The 22,670-nt window shown below is 41.9% G+C and overlaps 1 protein-coding gene across 2 annotated transcripts in view; it reads left to right on the plus strand.

Moving 5' to 3' along the window:
* The window catches only part of GBE1 (1,4-alpha-glucan branching enzyme 1), a 274,968-nt gene that overhangs the window by 103,065 nt on the left and 149,233 nt on the right, over positions 1–22,670 (plus strand). For both annotated transcript variants that reach the window (XM_075854471.1, XM_075854472.1), the window contains one exon: positions 5,626–5,761. In XM_075854471.1, coding sequence (XP_075710586.1) covers positions 5,626–5,761 — 136 coding nt within the window. The remainder of the gene's footprint in view (positions 1–5,625; positions 5,762–22,670) is intronic.

Here is a 22,670-nt window from a genome sequence, read left to right on the forward strand (position 1 = left end):
AAAATTTGTAAATTTCCCCTCTACTTTGCTTTAATTCATGTGAAACGTCTAAAGGGTTAAGAAACGTTATAAATGCTGTTTTCAATACTTTGAGAAGTGAAGATTTTAAAATGGGGTGACTTATTGGGGGTTTCTAATATAGAAGGCCCTCAAAACCACTTCACAACTGAACTGGCCCCTGTAAAAATATCCTTTTGTAATTTTCTTGAAAATTTTAGAAATTGCTGCTAAAGTTCAAAGCCTTGTAACGTCCTAGAAAAATAAAAGAATTTTCAAAAAAAAAACGATGCCAATCTAAAGTAGACATATGAGGGATGTTAATTAGCAATAATTTTGTGTGGTATAACTGCCTGTCTTACAAGCAACATTTAAATTGAGAAAAATGCTAATTTTTGCAATTTTTCGCTACATTTTGGTGTTTTTCACTATTAAATACTGAACGTATCGAGCAAATTTTGGCAGTAACACAAAGTCCAATGTGTCACTAGAAAACAATCTCAGAATAGCTTGGATAGGTAAAAGCATTCCGGAGTTATTACCACATAAAGTGAAACATGTCCGATTTGAAAAATGAGGCTCGGTCAGGAAGGTCAAAAGTGGACAAAGAGGGAAGGGGTTAATACAGATTTCTATACATCCTATTGTGCCTTGTGACACTTAGATAAATAGATGTGACTTGGTCGTAATTTAGCACGCAGTATTTGTCATTAGCGACCGTGGCATCTAAACTTTTAGGAGAGGGACGGCCCCTTCCAACAGCTCAATGGGCCACCCTAGGAACGCGATCGGAGGGCGCCAATGGTTGTCATGCCAGGTCTGCCTTCTGCCTGCCTCTGCTTGCCATGTCTCCGGCAGAGCTTAGCAGAAGCCTGTAAAAATGACAACGTACTGCAATACATTTGTATTGCAGTGTATTGTACCAGTAATCTAACGATTGCTGGTTCAAGTCCCCTAGGTGAACAAATATGTGTAAAAATATGTTAGATACATTTTCAGGAATGTAAAAAAATAAAATAAAAGTAATATTAAAAGTAAAAAAAAAAAAAAAACCTTTTCCCATTTTTCCCCAAGCACAAAACATAAAAAAATTGGTATCACTGCATCTATAAAAGTCGTAACTATTGCAATATACAATTATTTAACTCGTACAAAGGCGTAAGAAAAATTAAATAAAAAGTGATCAAAAGAACGTATGTACCAAAAAATAGTACCAATAAAAACTACAGCTCGTCCTGCAAAAAAATAAGCCCTCACACCGCTCAATCGATAAAAATTTATAAAAATGTATGGCTCTCAGAATGTGGTGAAACAAAACACATTTGTTTTTTTATCAAATTGTTTTTTCTTTGTAAAATAGGAAATCATTTTTTACAAATTTTTGTTGTCTAAAACCTGGGTGCGTTTTATAGTCTGAAAATTACGGTAATTGTTTTTTTCTATAAAATATTAAACTGTATATCTATTATTTTATTAAACTTTTATTTAACCCCTAATATTTATTTGTGAAAAATGTCAAATTTTAGCGAAAATTTGCAAAAGTTAGCATTTTTCTACATTTAAATGTATTTGCTTGTAAAACAGATAGTAATACCACACAAAATAGTTACTAGTTAACATTTCCCATATGTCTACTTTATGTTTGCATAGTTTTTTTCACGTCCTTTTTATTTTTCTAGGACGTTACAAGGCTTAGAACTTTAACAGCAATTTCTCATATTTCCAAGAAAGTTTCAAAAGGCTATTTTTTTCAGGGACCAGTTCAGTTCTGAAGTGGCTTTGAGGGCCTTCTATATTAGAAAGTCCCCATAAATCACCTCATTTTGAAAACTGCACCACTCCAAGTATTCAAAACCACATTCAGAAAGTATTTGAACCCTTTAGGCGATTCAAAGGAATTAAGGCAATGTAGATGTGAAATTTACAAATTTCATTTTTTTTGCCGAAATTCATTTGTAATAAAAAAAAATCCGTAACACAGAAGGTTTTACCAGAGAAACGCAACTCAATATTTATTGCCCAGATTCTGCAGTTTTTAGAAATATACAAAATGTGGCCCTAGTGTGGTAATGGACTTAAGCACTGGCCTCAGAAGCAATGGTACCTTAAGGGTATGTGCACACGAGAACTGGCTTTTACGTCTGAAAAGATAGACTGTTTTCAGGAGAAAACAGCTGCGTCGTTTCAGACGTAAAAGCTTCTCGCATTTTGCGAGGCGTCTTTGACGGCCGATCATTTGAGCTGTCCTTCATTTAATTCAATGAAGAACGGCTCAAATTTCAAAGAAGTGTCCTGCACTTCTTTGACGAGGCAGTCATTTTTGTGCGTCGTCGTTTGACAGCTGTCAAACGACGACGCGTAAGTGACAGGTCGTCGTCGCAGTACGTCGGCAAACCGATTCAAATGAATGGGCAGATGTTTGCCGACGTATTGGAGCCGTATTTTGAGTCGTAAAACGAGGCATAATACGCCTCGTTTACGACAGAATATAGATCGTGTGAACACAGCCTAACAGTCGAAACCCCCCAAAAGTGACTCCATTTTGGAAACTACACCCCTCAAGACATTTTTCTAGGGGTATAGTTAGCATTTTGACCCCACAGTTTTGTTTGCAGAATTTAGTGGAATTAGTCTGTGAAGATGAAAATCACCGTTTTTTTTTTGTGGAAACATAGAATTGTTTCATTTTTCATAGGATTAAAGGAGAAAAAGTAACCCAACATTTGTAAAGCAATTGTTCCCGATTATGGCAATACCCCATATGTGGTAATAAACTGCTGTTTAGTCCCACTGCAGGGCTCAGAAGGGAAGGAGCGCCTTTTGGATTTTGGAGCGCAGATTTTGCTGGATTGGTTTTCAGTGCCATGTCGGGTTGGCAACGCCCTGGAGGGACCAAAACAGTGAAAACCCCCCAAAAGTGACCCTATTTTGGAAAATACACCCCTCAAGGAATTTTTCTAGCGGTATAGTGAGCATTTTGACCCCACAGGTTTTTTGTAGAATTTAGTGGAATTAGGCCGTGAAATTTAATATCAACACTTTTGTCCACTAAAATGTTGTGTTTTTTTTTTTTTTTTAAATTTTCACAAGAGATAAAAGAGGAAAAGTACCCCCAACATTTGTAAAGCAATTTCTCCCGATTACGGCATTACCCCATATGTGGTCATAAATGTTTTTTTTTTTTATTAGAAATTAATTAACCCTTTCAGGACTGATCCTTTTTTGCTTTTTCATTTTCATTTTCATTTTTCACTCCCCGCCTTCTAAGAGCCATAATTTTTTTTATTTTTCCATCAATAGAGCGGTGTGAGGGATTATTTTTTGCGGGAAGAGTTGTAGTTTCTATTAACAACATTTAAAGTACCATAAAATGTGCTGGGTAACTGAAAAATAATTATTTGCGGGCTTAAATTGATTTTGAAATTGATTCCTCCATTGTTTTTAGGGTTTTGTTTTTAAGTCTTTTACCGTGTGGTAAAAATGACAACTTTAGTTTAATTCTGTATCTCAATACGATTATGATGATACTAAATTTATATAGGTTTTTTTTTATATTTTACTACTTTTACAAAGAAAAGACTATGTTAAAAAAAAATAATTGTTTTGTATCATCACATTCTGACATCCAGAATTTTTTTTATTTTTTGGTCGATTGAGCAGTCTGGGGGCCTATTTTTGGCGGGATGAGCTGTAGCTTTTATTGGTACCATTTTATGGTACACATCTTCCTGATCACTGTTTATTACATCTTTTTCTTACAGCATTCACCGTGTGCGCAATAAATTAAGTTTTACTTTATTCTGCAGGTTAGTACGATTACGGCGTTACCATATGTATATCGGTTTTTTAAGTTTTGCAGCGTTTGCACAATAAAATTATGTTTCTATAAAATAATTTATTTTCTGAGACACCATATTCTGAGCCGTAACTTTTATTTTTTAGTCAAAAAAGCCGTGGGAGGTCTTGTTTTTGAGGGACGGGTTGTAGTTTTTATTGGTACTATTTTGGTGTAAATGCGACTTTATGATCACCTTTTATTCTATATCTTGGAAGGGGTGGTGACCAAAAGATAGCGATTCTGACATAGTTTTCCGTTTATTTTGTTTGTGGCGTTCACCGTGCCGAAAAAATAACATAGTTTCATAGTTTGGGTCATTACGAACGCGGTGATACCAATTATGTGTACTTTTTTTAACGGTTTAATTTTTTTCCTATAATAAATGACTTTTATAAAACATTTTTATTAACTTTTTTTTTTATTCTTTACTCTTTATTATTTTTACTTGCAGCTCTGATCGCTGCTAGAATACATTACACTACCTAGGTAGTGTAATGTATTCCAACTGTCAGTGTGACGTCCCAGTCACTCTGACAGTAAGTCAACGTGGACCAGCCAGAGGCTGGTCCTCATAGGCTTCCATACATGGCAGACCCGGAGGCTGTTGCATCAGCAACCCCCACAATTGCATGGTGGCTGCTGATGTGCAACAAAACCCCTAAATGCGGAGATCATAATCAAGCGCCGCATTTAACGGGTTAATTGCAGAATTTAGCGTCGATGAGCCGCTGATCGGCAACACTGGAGTGTCAGCTGTCGGGGACAGCTGACCTCCCAGTTCCCAATGCACACCTTGTCGCCGACAGTGTGCATCGGGAACGTCACAGTGACTACCTATCAGGACCAGTTGAAGGTTGGTCCTGATGGGCTTCTGTCCATGGCAGACACAGAGGCTATTGTTTGGCTTCCGTTTGCCATGCTAACTATCGGCAAATCCCGCGATTTCGGACCGGGGTCGGCCGATATGCTAGAAACTCCTAAAATGCGGTGATTGCAACCGATCGCCGGAGTTAAGGGGTTAATTCGCCGGAATCAGCGGCAAAGGACCGTTGGCCGGCAAGAGTAGAGTGTCAGCTGTCCTCCCGCAACGACGTATAGTTACTTACTCGTGCGGATAGGGGTTAAACTGTATACCTACTTATACGCTGTATATTTACCAACTGTTGGGAAAGTATCTGACTGGCCACGGCTTCCCTATAAAAATAATCAGTCAGCCCTTATATTAAAGCAGTTGTCCATGATGAGATGTAAATTACGAACACCGTCATGAGGTAAATCAGGTTTCAGTTATCTAACATGATGAATATTTAGTGTGGGACAGTTTTAATGTAGCCCTTAAGGCTCTTTAACACAGGCCATTAATCGGGAAAATGCTCGTTCATCTAGCCATTGGCTCGATAATGCGGCCAATAAAATGGTCTCTAGTCGGCAGCACATTTTCCGGTGTAAACAGACAGATGTGCTACTGACGTGATCGAAATGTATGGTCACGAATGATCGTTGTAACGATCGATCGTCCCCATACATTACTAATCACAGCTCCTTGTGAAAGGAGCAAATGATCGCTATATCGGGCTGTGTAAAAGGACCCCTAGTAAGTAGAGGAGACAGCATGTTTTTTTTATTGATAGGTTCACAACTCCCTTCTTTCGCTGTTCACACTAGAACTCGGCACAACTATAAAATTTGGCGTGTGTGCGTTTCATTATATTTTTGTACAATTTTTTTATTTTATATTTTGACCCTTTTAGATCCTATTTTATCTATATTAATATACCACTTTCTTGTAGCGTAAATATGAACGCCCAAAGAAGCCAAACAGCATTCGCATTTATGAATCTCATGTTGGAATTGCATCACCAGAAGGAAAAATAGCATCCTATAAAAATTTTACATACAATGTGCTACCAAAGATAAAGGATCTTGGTAAGTTTAAGGAAGAATACTTTGTGTCTGCTGCTTCCTCTCATTGTCTTGTGATCAATATATGTTCCATCAAAGCAATAAATGTTCACCTTGTGTCATTTCCTCCAGAAATACGTTTTATGAACTGTAATAGTCCTTATAGGCTCATCTTGAGTGATACATTCAGTCTTCAGCTGCTATTCTTTTCTAGGTCCCTTCAGCCTTGGGGAATTCAGAGCTTTTATTTTTCAGAGCGAAAAAAAAAAAAAAAAAAAAATATATATATATATATATATATATATATATATATATATATATATAATTTTACTTTTTTTTTTCCCTGTCTTGGCCATTAATGATTACTTTTTTTTTTTGTTACTAATAGGCTAGGTTCACATGCTTTTGGCGATTTCCATTTGGCAGGAGTGTTTGCTTTGTGCTGCCGAAAGTATTTCCTCGAGAAATGTGTTACTATATGCATATACAGTTACTTTTGTCTGCTATTGACTCCTATTAAAATACAAAACATTTACAGCTTTTTTTTTCAGGAGGGAATTTTTCCTTTTTAGGGAGGATTGGTTAATACGTGATGGGTAACTTTTATATTTATCTATTATTTATTTATTTTGAAACCTTCCTCTGGATCAATAGGGGTAAAACAAAGTTCTATAATTTCTCTCAACCCTTCCCTTTCTCCCATCCCTTGGTTTAACTTGATGAACATATGTATTTTTTCAACCGTACTAACTATGAACCATTGAAAGCGTGGTTGACTACAATTTCAATAAAGTTGAGACAAAGTTATACTGACATATACACAAAAAAGTAAAATTGGATATATGTTTTAATCAGAATTTAGTCATACCCAATGTTCGTTATGTTTATTTTGCTTAGTTTTAGCCATTTTTTTTGCAAATGTAGCAAGAGGATGAGCACTTTAGTCCCTTTTGTATTTGCTCCTCGTTTTGCACATCGAGCCATATCTATAACTTAGTAGCAATTTACTTAGAAGCTCGTTAGGTGGCAATCAAGATGGCTGCCCTCTCTGACACTTCTACAAAAATAGCTGCCACAACAAAACAGGAAAAATGGCAACAATTCCATAAGTAAAAGGAACACTATTAGGAAAATGTGGCTGCCCCTGATTTACTAATATATGGTCAATTCTACAATTCTCGGTGGATATCCTTTTTAAGCTCACTCATTTCTTTTTAGCATGATCATCAAAATGTTGTATTCTTGCATGTTTTTTTGTTGTATGCCATAAATAGAATATAATCTAGTGTGTATATAGTGCTCAAAACAAAATAGGCTTTTATTAGATATCAGCTGCTTAACCCCTTAGCGCACCAGGACGCACCGGTACGTCCTGCATTGAAGTGCTTTAAGGCACAGGGACGTACCGGCGCGTCCTGGCTAAAAACTGTCACCCTGTCAAAGGACAAGGTGACAGAACTGTGCCGTCAACTGTTTATGACAGTTGACCGGCACAGTAAGACGGCAGGGGACCATTCGCAGCGGTCTCCTGCCGGCGATCGCTGTGATTGGTCAGTCAAAGCAGACTGACCAATCACAGCTCCATGACGTAGGTTATGTGATGGCGCTGGCTCAGAAGCTGAGCCAGCGCTATCACCGCCGGGAATCCGCTGTCCGACGCCCCTCTGCAACGGCCAGGACCGGAGCTACGCTCCGATCCGGCCGATTAACCCCTTCGATGCATCGATCATCGTGATCGATGCATCGAAGTGTCTTGTAGCCTGTCGGCAACCACGATGGTTGCCACGGGCGCGGGTGTCAGCTGTTTGTCACTGCTGACATCGTGCCCTAATGGCCAGGACCGGAGCAAGGCTCCGATCCGGTCGATTAACCCCTTAGATGCAGCTATCGCTGCATCTAAGTGATTAGATCGTACCCTATGGTTGCTAATGACAACCATCGGCACCCGCCGATGTTCCGATGGTTGCTATGGCAACCATAGCCTAACAATCGCTTCCTAGTACGGAAGCCTATTAGGCCCCGTCGGGAGGCGAAGCCTAATAGGCTTGCTGTCAGTGAATAGCTGACAGCTCTAATACACTGCACTATGTAGGTAGTGCAGTGTATTAGAATAGCGATCAGGGCTTCATGCCTTCAATTTCCCATGTCGGACAAAACAAGTTAAAACAAGTTAATAAAAATGTTGTAAAAAAATAAATAAATACGTTTCATGTTAAAAAAAACCACTATAACAGCCTTTTTTCCTATAATAAGTCTTTTATTATAGGAAAAACCAAAAAACATAAAAAAAAGTACACATATGTGGTATCCCCGCGTCCGTAACGACCCAAACTATAAAAATATCACGCTACTTTACCCGTACGGTGAACACAGTAAAAAAACGATTCCAGAATCGCTGTTTGTTAGTCACTACCCTTCGCAAAACAGAATAAAAAAAGGCATCTAAAAGTTGCATGTACCCCAAAATTATACCATTAAAAAACGCAGCCCGTCCCGCAAAAAACAAGCTCTCCCACCGCTTTTTTGACGGAAAAATAAAAAAGTTATGGCTCTCAGAATACGGTGACGCCAAAAATAAATTATTTGAAACAAAAGTGATTTTATCGTGCAGACGCTTCAAAGCATAAGAAAAACTATATACATCTGGTATCACCGTAATCGTACCGACCCGCAGAATAACGTAAAATTGTCATTCATAGCGCATGGCGAACGCCGTAAAAAAATAAATAATAAATAACATCAGAATTGCAGGTTTTTGGTCACCTTGCTTGCCAAAAAAATGAAATACAAAGTGATCAAAAAATCGCATGTACCCCAAAATGGTACCAATGAAATCTACAGATTGTCCCGCAACAAATAAGCCCTCACGCAGCTCCGGGGGAGAAAAAATAAAGACGTTTTGGCTCTCAGAATATGGCGATGCAAAATGTGCAAAGTGTCCAAAAGCGGATAAGATCGGGCGCCATTTATCAGTGCGACACTGGCCACACATCTGTGGATAATTATTTATTTACCCCATTATTATACTCTCTTATTATACCCCTGATGTTCTCCGCACAGCTTACATATGCCCCCACATCATAACTGAAATACCAGCAAAACCCCAAACAAAACAACTAGCGAGCAAAATCCACGCTCCAAAAGCCAAATGGTGCGCCCTGCAGCGTGCCCAAGCAGCAGTGTACGTCCACATATATGGCATCACCATACCCGGGAGAACCCGCGTAACAGTTTGAGGTATTTGTCTTCAGTGGCACGAACTGGGCACAAAATATTGTGCACTAAAATGGCACATACCTGTGGAAATTAGCAATTTTCACTTTGCACCATCCACTGAGCATTCATTTCTAATAGAAAAAAAAAACCTGTGCGGTCAAAATGCCTTGAGGGGTACAGTTTCCAAAATGGGGGTCACTACTTGGGGGTTTGTTTTACTATTTGACCTCAGAGCCCTGCCGTTGTGGGCTAATGCTGCGAAAATCACCAAAATAGGTCTCACATGCGCCTTTCACTCCTAAGCCCTGTCATATGTCCAGGCAAATGATAAATGCCTTGAGGGGTGTAGTTTACAAAATGGGGTCACTTCTCATGGTTTTACACTCACTCTGGTACCTAAGAACGCTCTGCAAATGCGACATGGCGCCCCTACACCAGTCCAGCAAAATCTGTGCTCTAAAAGCCACATGGCACTCCTTCCATTTTGAGCTCTGCCATGTGCCCAAACAGCAGTTTAGGGCCACACATAGGGTATTGCCGTACTCGGGAGAAATTGGGTAACAAATTATGTGGTGTTTTTTCTCCTATTACCCCTTGTGGGAAAAAAAATTGGGTGCAAAACTACATATTTTTGGGAAAAACTTTTTTTTTCATTTTTACTGCCTCATTCTAATACAATCTATGAGACACCTGTGGGATCAAAATGCTCAGTACACCCCTAGATGATTACCCTGAGGGGTAAAGTTTCCAAAATGGAGTCACTTCTCAGGGGTTTGTACTGTACGGGTACCTCAGGGGCTCTGCAAATGCGACACGGCGCCCAAAAAACAATCAACCAAAATCTACATGCCAAGTAGCACTCCTACCATTCTGAGCCCTGCGGTGTATCCAAGCAGCCGTTTATAACCACATATGGGGTATTGCCGTACTCGGGAGAAATTGCTTTACAATTGTTGGGGCGCTTTTTCTCCTTTTATTCCTTGTGAAAATGAAAACAATTCAACATTTTAGTGGAAAGAATGTAGATTTTTCATTTTCACTGCATAATCCCAATAATTCAGCAAAAGAACTGTGGGGTCAAAATGCTCACTATACCGCTAGATAAATTCCACGAGGGGTATAGTTTCCCAAATGGGGTCACTTTTGCCGGGTTTGCACTATTTTGGCCCCTCAGTGGCTTTGCAAATGTGACATGGGGCCGCAAACCATTCCAGCAAAACTTGAGCTCCAAAAGTCAAATGGCGCTCCGTCCTTTCTAACTTCCGCCTTGGGTCCAAACAGCAGTTTATTACCACATATGGGGTATTGCTGTGCTCAGAACAGTTTGCGTTCCAAATATTGGGGTGTTTTTTCTCCTTTATCTGTTGTAAAAATGAAAAAAATCTGAGCTAAAACTAAATTTTATTAGAAAAAATTTAGATTTTCAATTTCACGGCATAATTCCCATAAATTCAGCAAAAACCGTGTAGGGTCAAAATGCACACTATACCCCTAGAAAAATTCCTTGAGGTGTGTAGTTTCCAAAATGGGGTCACTTTTGGGGAGTTTCCACTGTTATGGCCCCTCCAGGGCTTTGCAAACACGACATGGCACCGAAAACCATTCCAGCAAAATCTGCGCTCCAAAATCCAAATGGCCCTCGTTCCCTTCTGAGCCCTGCCGTGGGTCCAAACAGCAGTTTATTACTACATATGGGGTATTGCCGTAATCCGGAGACATTGCTTTACAAATGTTGGGGTGCTTTTTCTCCTTTATTCCTTGTAAAATCTAAAACATTGTATGTTTTTTCAGAAAAAAAGTAGATTTTCATTTTCACAGACCAGTTCCAATAAATTTAGCAAAAAAGCTGTGGGCTAATAATGCTAACTATACCTCTTGAAAAATTCCTTGAGGGGTGTAGTTTCCAAAATGGGGTCACTTTTGGGGGGTTTCCACTGTTTTGGCACACAAGACCTCTTCAAACCTGACATGGTGCCTAAAATAGAGGCCCAAAATCCACCAGGTGCTCCTTTGCTTCTGAGGCCTGTGTTTCAGTCCATTACCACACTAGGTCCACATGTGGGATATTTCTAAAAATTGCAGAATCTGGGCAATAAATATTGAGTTGCATTTCTCTGGTAAAACCTTCTGTGTTACAGAAAAAACTATTACAAATGAATTTCGTAAAAAAAAATAGAAATTTGTAAATTTCACTTCTACTTAGCTTTATTTCCTGTGAAACGCCTAAAGGGTTAAAATAATTTCTGAATGTGGTTTTGAATACTTCGAGGGGTGCAGTTTTTAAAATTGGGTGTTTTATAGGGAGTTTCTAATATATAAGGCCCTCAAAGCCACTTCAGAACTGAACTGGTCCCTGAAAAAATAGCCTTTTGAAATTTTCTTGAAAATGCGAGAAATTGCAGCTAAAGTTCTAAGCCTTGTGAGGTCATAGAAAAATAAAAACACGTTAAAAAAACGATGCAAACATAAAGTAGACATATGGGAAATGTTAACTAGTAAATATTTTGTGTGGTATTACTATCTGTTTTACAAGCAGATACATTACAATTTAGAAAAATGCAGATTTTTGCAAATTTTCTCTAAATTTTTGTGTTTTTTACAAATAAATATTGAAATTAACGAAGAATTTTTTTCAGTATCATAAAGTACAACATGTCACGAGAAAACAATCTCAGAATCGCTTGGATAGGAGTTATTACCACATGAAGTGACACATGTCAGATTTGCAAAAATAGGCTGTGTCCTTAAGGCCAAAACAGGCTCAGTCCTTAAGGGGTTAAAGAGGCTATGTCACTAGATTTTCAAACCCCTATCTCGTATTGCAGCAGATCGGCGCTGCAATGTAGATAACAGTAACGTTTTTTTTTTTTTTCAAAAACGAGCATTTTTGGCCAAGTTATGAGCATTTTTATATTTATGCAAATGAGCCTTTCTTAAGTACAACTGGGCGTGTTTAGAGTTTAGTCCAAGTGGGCGTGTATTGTGTGTGTACATCTGGGCGTTTTTACTTGTTTTACTAGCTGGGCGTTGTGAATAGAAGTGTATGATGCTGACGAATCCGCATCATCCACTTCTCTTCGTTAACACCCAGCTTCTGGCAGTGCACAGACACACAGCGTGTTCTCGAGAGATCACGATGTGACGTCACTTCCTGCCCCAGGTCCTGCATCGTGTCGGACGAGCGAGGACACATCGGCACCAGGCGACAGAGGGTACAGTTGATTCTGCAGCAGCATCGGCGTTTGCAGGTAAGTCGATGTAGCCTCTGTCGCCTGGTGCCGATGTGTCCTCACTCGTCCGACACGATGCAGGACCTGGGGCAGGAAGTGACGTCACATCGTGATCTCTCGAGAACACGCTGTGTGTCTGTGCACTGCCAGAAGCTGGGTGTTAACGAAGAGAAGTGGATGATGCTGATTCGTCAACATCATACACTTCTATTCACAACGCCCAGCTAGTAAAACAAGTAAAAACGCCCAGATGTACACACACAATACACGCCCACTAGGACTTAACTTTAAACACGCCCAGTTGTACTTAAGAAATGCTCATTTGCATAAATATAAAAATGCTCATAACTTGGCCAAAAATGCTTGTTTTTGAAAAAAAAAATTGTTACTGTAATCTACATTGCAGCGCCGATCTGCTGCAATACGAGATAGGGGTTTGAAAATCTGGTGACAGAGCCTCTATAACCTGTTTGCACACCATGACATACTATTGCGTCTTGGTGCGGGGTGATATTTGGAGTGGGCTCACCCGCTGGGCCTGCTCCATACGCAGCAGGTGTCCGTTGTGTTTTACAGCTGACACCCGGGACTAACGGCAGGAAAAGCGATCGCGCTGTTCCTGGCCGTTTAACCCTTTAGATGCTGCGATCAAGCATGTCTCTCAGAATATGGCGACAAAACACACATTTTATTTTGAACCAATAGTTTCTTACTTGTAAGAGTAGTAAAACATAAAACAAACTATAGTAATTTGGTATGGCTGTAAGTGTATTGACTCGTAGAATAAAGTTAACATGCCATTATTACCGTATGGTAAAAGCCGTAAAAACGAAACCCATCAAAATAATAAGGAATCACGTTTTCTGTTTTTTTTCCCTATTCCATCCCACAACAAATTTTTTTCCAGTTTCCCAATACATTTTATGGTATAATAAATGGTGCCGTGAAAAATGAAAATGGTCCCGCAAAAAACAAGCCCTCATAATACTGTATCGACGGAAAAATAAAAAAAGTTATGGCTTTTGGAAGGTGGGAAGGAAAAAATGCAGAGACATGGGTGTGTCAGAAAAGCACTTTCTTAGATCCATTTTGGAAAGTATGACTGATCGGAGAGAGTCTGATGTGTTTGGGTCGCTAGTTCTAGAGTGGGGAATGCTCGGGAGAAATCTTAAAGGGAATGTGTTACCAGCAAAACATGTTTTTTTTTTTTTTTTTTTTTAGTTAAACAATTAGTGTATAGGTGATTAAACATTGTTCTAATTTTTTTTTTTTTTTCACGAGTCAGGAAATATTATAAATTGGATTCTAATTTATAATATTTCCCATTGCTGGTCACTAGATGGAGCCATTCCCAAAATTGCAGCATTGCATGTGGTAAAGCAACCATATTGCTTTATGCTGCAAAATTGGGTAAAAAGCCCTCGCTCTAGTGAGCTCTCAGTATCCCCCCCCTCCTTTATCCTGGCTAGTGCCAGGAGAAACGAGGGGTTTGAACGGTCTAACCTCCTACACTGTGTGTCGCCATTTTTTGAGTTAACACACAGTGTAGAAGGTTTACATACAGTAGTAAACACACACTGAACACAAACATACATAGAAATCCCTTACCTGCTCCAGTCGCCGCCGCTCCCTCCGGTCCATCCGCTCCGTCTGCTGCCGCTGCTCCATGTGCAGAAGTCCGGAAGCCGCGACCGGAAGTAGTAATCTTACTGTCCGGCCGCGACTTCCGGTCCACAGGAAAATGGCGCCGGACGGCGCGCATTTCAAATTGAACTGTGTGGGAGCGGCGCATGCGCCGTTCCCACACAGCGGCGTACATTTTAGTGGATGTCATCCGCCACGTTTGGCGCTATCTGCTGCAACCATCTCCATCTCTACCAGAGCTGCGGCCACCGTCTGGACTACACAGGTACTCTTGCGCGGGACATTGTATTTCTTGGGTGTCCTGTTTGGCCAGCTGCCTCCCCGCTACGCCGGTAAGGCCTAGTGGGTCCACTAACCCACTTCGTGACCGTACGCTCAGGCCATGAGCCCCGCTGGTCAACCTGAGACTTTGACGACACAAGCCATGCTGGCCGAGATGGAGGATCTCCAGTCACGACAAGACCAGCTCCTCCTGTCGGTGAACGCCATAGCCCATCGGATGCTTGCTCCAACCACAGTCGTCACCGCACCCGTTCCTGCGGTTCCTCCTGCTACACTTCCTGTCTGTACCGGTACCAACCCCCTGTGTTTCTTGCCGCTACCTCCACGCTATGATGGAGATCCGAGGTCCTGCAGGGGATTTTTGAATCAGTGCCAGATGCATTTCAGGCTACATGCCAGGTCCTTCTGTTCGGATGACGTCAGGATCACATTCATCATCTCTCTCCTTAATGGCAAAGCCCTGGCATGGGCTAATGGACTGCCTCTGCCTGATCCCATCATTTCTAAAACCAAGCCATTGAAGCTCCAGGTTGGAGTCCTGCATTCTGCATTAATTTCTTTCCTTGTTTTGCCCAAGGCCATCAATCCTGTTCTGCTGGGCCTGCCTTGGCTTCGACTACATGCCCCAGTCCTGGACTGGAATTCTGGAGAGTTTCTCCAATGGGGCTCCAAGTGCCATGGTCGTTGTCTGTTGCAGATCCATCCTGTCCAGCCTCCTCTGCCTCAGTTGTTGGCGGGACTGCCTCCCCATTTTGCTCAGTATGCAGATGTTTTAAGCAAAAGGGAGGCTGAGACGCTGCCTCCACATCGGACCTATGACTGCCCCATTGAACTGGTTCCTAATACCGCTCTCCCCCGTGGACGGGTATATCCTCTCTCCTTGCCTGAGTCTATCCATGTCGGCCTATATCAAGGAGAATCTGGAGAGGGGTTTTATACGAAAGTCTTCCTCCCCGGCCGGGGCTGGATTCTTCTTCGTTAAAAAGAAGGTTGGATCCCTTCGTCCCTGCATTGACTACCGGGGCCTCAACCTGATCACAGTCAAGAACAAATACCCGTTGCCACTCATTTCTGAGCTGTTTGATCGCATACGAGGAGCCAACATTTTTTCTAAGCTAGAACTGCGGGGGGCTTACAATCTAGTCCGGATTCGCCGGGGTGATGAATGCATTTAACACCCGGGAAGGGCACTACGAATACCTAGTGATGCCCTTCGGACTGTGTAACGCTCCCGCAGTGTTTCAGGAGTTCGTTAACGATATCTTCCGGGATCTACTCTGTCTGTGTTGTTGTTTATCTCGTATTATGCATATACGTACAGTCCTGTAAAAGTATTTTCCCCCTTTTAAAAACCATAAACTGTGACAAATATGCAAAAATGGATCATCAAACTACTTTTAATATTAGACCGAAATAACAGAAGTAAACACAAAATGCTGTAAGTGTCCTACAATATTTGACAAGATATGGACCTCCTGGTGTGCTCTCTCTGACACTACTGACTAGGTAATTGTGTAGATGCAAATTGCTAACTGTTAATAAGGTGAACTTATTTCTTGTATCTGTAATGTGAAAATATGCCTGAAATGTAAAGATGTATAGCGACTGCTTGTTCGTGTTGATTGTTTGGTGATTTCGCCTATGTGTTTGTATCTAAATCTTATAAATAAGCCGAATTTAAAAAAAAACAAAACACAAAATGCTGTTTTTTAATGATTATTTTCATAATTGAAAGAAATATGCCTTTCAGCTCTACCTGATCCACTGTGAAAAAGTAATTGCCCCCTTAGCATCTAAATCAACTAGGTAGCCAGATTCAATTGATAGTTGGATTCAATTTCCCAACCACAACCATGCATGATTACTGCCAGACCTGTTCACCTTAAACAACACTTCCCGTAAATAGAATGTGAAGCCGGCTGAAAGTTTTCAAGAAACCCTATATGATGCCACATTCTAAAGAAGTTCAAATGCAGATGCCAAACAAAGTTATTGAAATCTGCCAGTCTGGAAAGAATTACAAAGACTTTGCTAAGTCTTTGGTACTCCCAAAAAAAACCACAGTGAGACACATTATCCAAAAATTGAGACAAATTGTAACAGTGGTGACCCTTCCCGGGTGTGACCGGCCTACCAAAATGTAACCAAGAGCGCATAGACAACTAATACAGGAGGTCACAAAAGAATCCGGACGAAAATCTGCAGAGTTGCCTCTGTTACTGTCAATGTATTCTCTCACAGTAAGAGAGATACTGGGCAAAAATGGCATCCATGAGAGAGTTGCAGGGTGCAAGCCACTGCTGACCTAAAAAAAACCAGAATTGTCTCGCATATGCCAAAAAAACATGTCGATGGGATCTTTTGTTATAATGTGTGAACTGATCAGTTAAATGTCGAACTTTGTGGTAAACATGAGTCTTATCTTTTACACAGGCCATTTATCTCTCGTTCCCGATAATTGCGCTGTGTAAACAGGGCAACGATCAGCCCGTTCATTGGCTGATTGTATCGTTTTTAATGCCTTAAATATTATAGTAGGATTTTATCGGAACAAACGATTGTAGTAACTATGGCTCGCCCCGATACTAGTTCCCTGTAAAAGAAGCAAACGAGCGGTCTCGTTGATCGTCACTCGTTTACACGGCCCACGTCGAGCTGAGTAAAAGTACCCTAACTCTTATTGTAAAGCTAATATAAGAGGATCACACCAACAGTCACACATGGTGCTGGTATACAATGTAGCCAAATTAAAATAATACTGCAAAGAAGAGTGCGCCAAAATTCCTCCCCAGCGATGTGAAAGACTCATCACAAGTTATCACAAACGTCTGATTGCAGTTGTTAGTTAAAAACTGAAAAAAAAACAGATGGGGGGCAAATACTTTTTCACAGGTCTGTGTGTGTATACATTTTATTTGTGTGTTTGTATTTTATATATATATATATACCGTATATATCGGCGTACAAGACGACGTTTTAAACCCTTAAAAAAATGTCAAAAGTGGGGGGTCGTCTTATATGCCGGATATTGTCTTATACACAGGTTGTGTGTTACCTTGTGAGCCTGCAGTCCGGTACACAGGCTCCCGGGATGCACGGAATCCGCCACGGATCTGAGGGAAGCCGGTATTAGCTGCCAGGGAACATCTCTGTAAGATCCTGTAAGCCTCCGTAGATCTCTCTGGCCCGCCCTTTCCTCTCATTCCCTGCCTCTCAGATCTCGCGCGATGAAGCAGCCTATCTGCGCATGCGCGAGTTCAAAGAGACAGAGAGTCCTGGGTCCTGCCGCCGGTGGATGAGTATGGTACTACAGTATACAATGGCCATAGTGAAGCGCTCCTGCACGAAAGGGGGACGACGACATTTGGGTTTGGGGGTTTGAAGACAGCTAATAATGGAGTCGGGAAGGTTTTAGTATTGATACAGGGTATATGGAGGGGCAATGATGCACTACTGCTATGAAGCGCTCACACATGCTTGGGGGGTGGGGTTTGCAGTGTTAAGAGGGGTATAAGGGGGGGCGTGGCTTGGCTGCCGGAGTGAATGGCTGCTTGAGAGCTCGGCTCCTCACTGCATAGCGGCTCACAGCAACATATCACCACCGTTCTACCGCAAAACAACCTGCGGACGACCGCCTGTGCCCTGGAACGTATCCCACTACCGCCAAGATGCCCAGGAAACACAAAGCGGCGGCCAAACCGGCCAAAATCCCGGATTTCTACCTACCTCATAGCCGTTCAGCAGAACAAGATGGCGCCGGAGGAAGCCCGCGCGCAGGATCCCTGACATCCGACCCGGGCTCACCATCCTCCATCACCTCTGCTCCTCCTCGACGCAGCAGCTCGGTCCCTGCTCTGCCACCGACGGGAGCAACAATAAGCCTGCAGAAACCGACGCAGCTCACACAGGCAGACATCTCTGTCCCGGACCTCAGGGGCCGCCATCTTGGCCCAGCGACACGAGGCACCTCATCACAGCCCTCCTCTCCTTGCAGCTCCAGACGCCCTGTAACATGGGCTCCATCTCCTCCTTTCTGCGACAAAGACCAGGTAGGACATAATATCGATGTAACTCCTGACCAATTGACAAAGGGAGACACGCTTGCCAATGTACCCTCCTCCACTGACCCCATTACTGAGCAAACGCTCAAACACATGTTGCAGGCCCTACAGCAATCCATACATTCTGGGTTTGCCCAGCTGCTTAAACCATTAGCTGACTCACTGCAGGCAGTAGAGGAAAGAGTTCAGCATGTGGAATCGAAAATGGGGGTTCTCACTACTTCCCATAACGAGCTCATCGATGCCCATTATGATCTTGAGACGGATCTCTCTCATTTACAAGCTAAGGTAGCTGATTTGGAGGACAGATCACGCCGGAACAATGTGAAATTCAGAGGGGTCCCGGAGGACATTGCCACCAAAGATTTAACCCTTTATATACAGGATTTCATAAAAGCTCTGCTACCCGACTGCTCCCCAAGGGACCTTATCATTGATAGAGCACATAGGCTTCCAAAGCCAAAACATATGTCCGATAATATACCGCGGGACGTGCTAGCCCGCTTTCACTTCTACCATATTAAGGACTCTTTCATGTCTGCATCTAGGAAAAAGGAAGCGTTCCCCGCGCAATTCCGGATGGTCTCCGTATATGCAGATCTTTCAGCGGCCACGTTGCAACTTCGGAGGCAATTCGCGCCAATCACTTCCGCACTCCGAGATAATAAAATTATCTACAGATGGGGATTTCCTGTGCGCTTGCTCGTCCACAGGAACGACTCCTTACACATCATTAGATCCGTACAAGATGGCATTTCTCTCCTTCTGCTGTGGAATATTCGGGTCGCATTGATGGAGAATACTTCGAAAGCTGTTCCGCCTCCTGTTGCACAAGAATGGCAAATGGTCCGGTCACGTAATCGTCCAAGACGCTGAGGTGGCTCGTTTACTAAGATGCAGTGCAGTCCACTGTACCGGTTTTCAAGATGACTGATTTCCCCCATTATTGTCCTGAACACAGCCGGTGTTCAGACACATTTCCTTTAATGTATATTTCTCTTTTGTTTTTGTTTGTCCTGTTTTGCCACATATATCTGCAGATCTGCCGAGGTAGTTATATGTTTTTCTATAATGCCTTCTTCTTGATGATATCTGTAATGCATTGGTATGTACTCCTACTCATCCATCTTGATACACGGTTAATTTCATGTGTCCGCAAGCAACAACACACCCTATATAGTCATGGCGCTTAAATTTACTTCCATTAACGTCAATGGCTTGAACAACCCATATAAACGCTCTACTATCTGGAAAGAAGCCCTTAAAACCTCCTGTGACGTCCTCTGCGTGCAAGAGACGCATTTATTAGAAAAGGATGCAGTTCGCCTGAAACATCCTGCATTTCCCCACGTGTTTCAATCCCATCACTCATCCAAAGCTAGAGGTGTGTTGTTGGCTGTGAAAAACACGGTCGCTTTCCAAATGTCTGATTTACTCATTGACCCCAATGGCCGATATATTATCCTAAAGTGTTCTATTAACAATGTCCAATACACGATAGTTACAATATACGCCCCTAATCGTCACCAATTGAAGTTCTTCCACAAGATTACACGCCTAATTTCTAAACACAAACAAGGTAGACTGATCTTGTGTGGGGATTTCAACGCTGTAATGGATGCGGAGTTGGACTCCACCTCGCAATCTCGATATTCACATGTCGTCATAGGTGATTTGTTCTGGAAGGAAGAAATATACGACATTTGGCGCATGCAACACAGCACGGAGAGAGACTTCACTCATCACTCTCAGGTAGACAATAGTTATGCCAGAATAGACATGTTTCTGGTAGACAAAGAAGCTGTTTTCCTAGCGGAATCCACGTCCATTGGAGACGTATGCTGGTCGGATCACGCTCCTCTCACCCTGACTCTCAAAGAAACACATAATGCCCCGCCTACATACCTGTGGAGGGCTAGTCCCTTTCTCCTCTCCCACCCCACACATAGAAAAACCATAGAAACTGATCTGACGGAATATTTTGCTATTAATGACACAGCAGATATCGGGATTGCAGCCCTATGGAACGCTCATAAGGCCTACATTAGAGGCACCTTTATCAGACTGGGTCATATGGTTAAGAAACAAAAGGTAGCAGAGGTCTTGGGCCTGACGGAGGAAATTCGATGCTTAGATGCAAAAAACAAAGTTGCTCCCTCAGATGACCAAGCGTCTCAGCTCCTTCTTCTAAGACAACGTCTTAGAATGTGTCTATTGTCAGAATATGAAAAATCCCTTAGAATAACCAAAGCGAAATACTATTCCCAAAATAATAAGGCAGGGAAACTTTTAGCAACGCGCCTTAAACTCCAGCACCAGAAATCCAGAATTCCGTATCTTCGGAATCCACAGTCTCAAACTAAAATTGTAGACCCTAGAGACATAGCTGAGCAGTTCCGCAAATACTACTCCTCCTTGTATAATATTAGAGATGATCCCTTTGTCGAACGGCCAAACCCTTCTGAGATACAAAAATTCCTCCAATCTGCTTCGCTGCCTAGCCTCACTCCAGAACAACTTCAGACACTAAACGCCCCTATCACCGAATTGGAAATTGTAAAAATCATACAATCCCTTCCACAAGGGAAAGCCCCGGGTCCTGACGGTCTCACTACCTTATATTATAAAAACTTTGCGTCCCAACTGGTACCATATTTGAGTAAATTTTTCCAACAAGCCATGACCGGAGGCTCATTCCCTAGAGAAAACCAAGCGGCACTAATTGTCACACTACCTAAACCAGGGAAAACTACTGACACACCTCAAAACTTCCGGCCTATTTCATTGCTCAATGCCGATCTTAAACTTTATGCAAAGCTGATAGTCAATAGACTCACCCCAATATTGGCCACCCTGATAAGCAATGACCAAGTTGGTTTCATCAAAGGCAGACAAGCATCCGACAACACCCGTAGAATCTTAAATATAATACACCACTTGGAATCTACGAAAGAGCGGGCAACGCTATTAGCACTGGACGCAGAAAAGGCGTTTGACCGTATCAACTGGACATATGCCTTTTCGACCTTACGGACAATGGGGTTGGAGGGGGACATCCTGACTGCTGTTCAGGCTCTGTATTCTGCTCCATCTGCCAGAGTGTACACCAATGGGGTCCTTTCTCGGGACTTTGATATCTCTAATGGTACCCGTCAAGGCTGCCCCCTGTCCCCAATAATATTCATTCTCTCTATGGAGCCCCTGGCCCAGCACATTAAAAAACATAGCCTTATTCAGGGTATAAAAATTGGTAACAAAATCCATACCATCTCATTGTATGCGGATGATATCATTTTGTCCCTTTCTCAGCCTGTTAGCTCACTTGAAGCGGTTATGGATGTCATTAAATCCTTTGGCAAACTTTCCTATTACAAGCTAAACACCCTAAAATCCCAGATGCTACCCTTACACTTAGATTCTGACACGTTGTATTTTCTGAAATCGAAATATCCATTTGATTGGAGACTAGATGGCATCCAATACTTAGGCATTACCATCTCTCCCTCCTTCCGTGACCTGTACAAGGCCAACTACGAACCCCTACTTCATTCCATACATGCAGAATCTGATAGACTCCTCCAACATGACACGTCATGGATAGGACGCATAGCGGCGTACAAAATGCTCCTTTTACCCAGGCTATTATACCTATTCCGTACCCTTCCAATCAGCTTGCCCTCCAAGTTCTTTGCGTCGGCACAAAAAACACTATCCCGCTTTGTTTGGGCTGGAGGTAAACCCAGAACTTCCAGACATATATTATCCCGTGACAAAAAGTTAGGTGGACTGAGTGTCCCAGACATACATAGCTACTATACTGCCACCCTAGTGGCACAGACTATGGATTGGTGGCATGGTAATCAGGATATCCATTGGCTTCAAATTGAATCATCATACTTGTCCCCGATAAGCTTAAAAACTGCCTTGTTTCTGACCTTCTGGGATATCCCACAGATTCGTGCAATATCTCCACTAACGAAGGCGACCCTACAGTGTTGGTCATACTTACATCGCACATCTACTGAACAAATCCCACTATTAAAGTCATACATTCCTATTGATATTTTTTCATTGATTGTTCCCAACTTATCATTATCCTCATGGTCCCTAAAAGGCATTACTAATGTATCTCAATTATTTAAGGATAATCACTTGGTGAGCTTTGAATATCTTGTGGCTCAATACTCTATTCCTGTCGCAGATTTCTTTAAATACCTCCAGATTAGAGACTGTGCAGCGAAGTATAACAATTTTGATGCTGTATGTCTTTTTAAAATGTTTGGGTATCTCTCTAAACGCAGTAAGGGCCTGAGATTTGTGTATAATTTACTACATTCACACTCACTCTTTTCCAAAACACACCATATGCGGCTCTGGGAAAGAGAGTTGAACTGCTCTTTTTCAGAAGAGAAATGGATATCTGCATTTAAATTAATTTACAAAGCATTACCCTGTATCCAACACGTAGAGGCTGCTATAAAGACCTCACTAAGGTGGTAC

This window comes from Rhinoderma darwinii, chromosome 2 (assembly GCF_050947455.1).
Source record: "Rhinoderma darwinii isolate aRhiDar2 chromosome 2, aRhiDar2.hap1, whole genome shotgun sequence".
NCBI classification, from domain to species: Eukaryota; Metazoa; Chordata; class Amphibia; order Anura; family Rhinodermatidae; genus Rhinoderma; species Rhinoderma darwinii.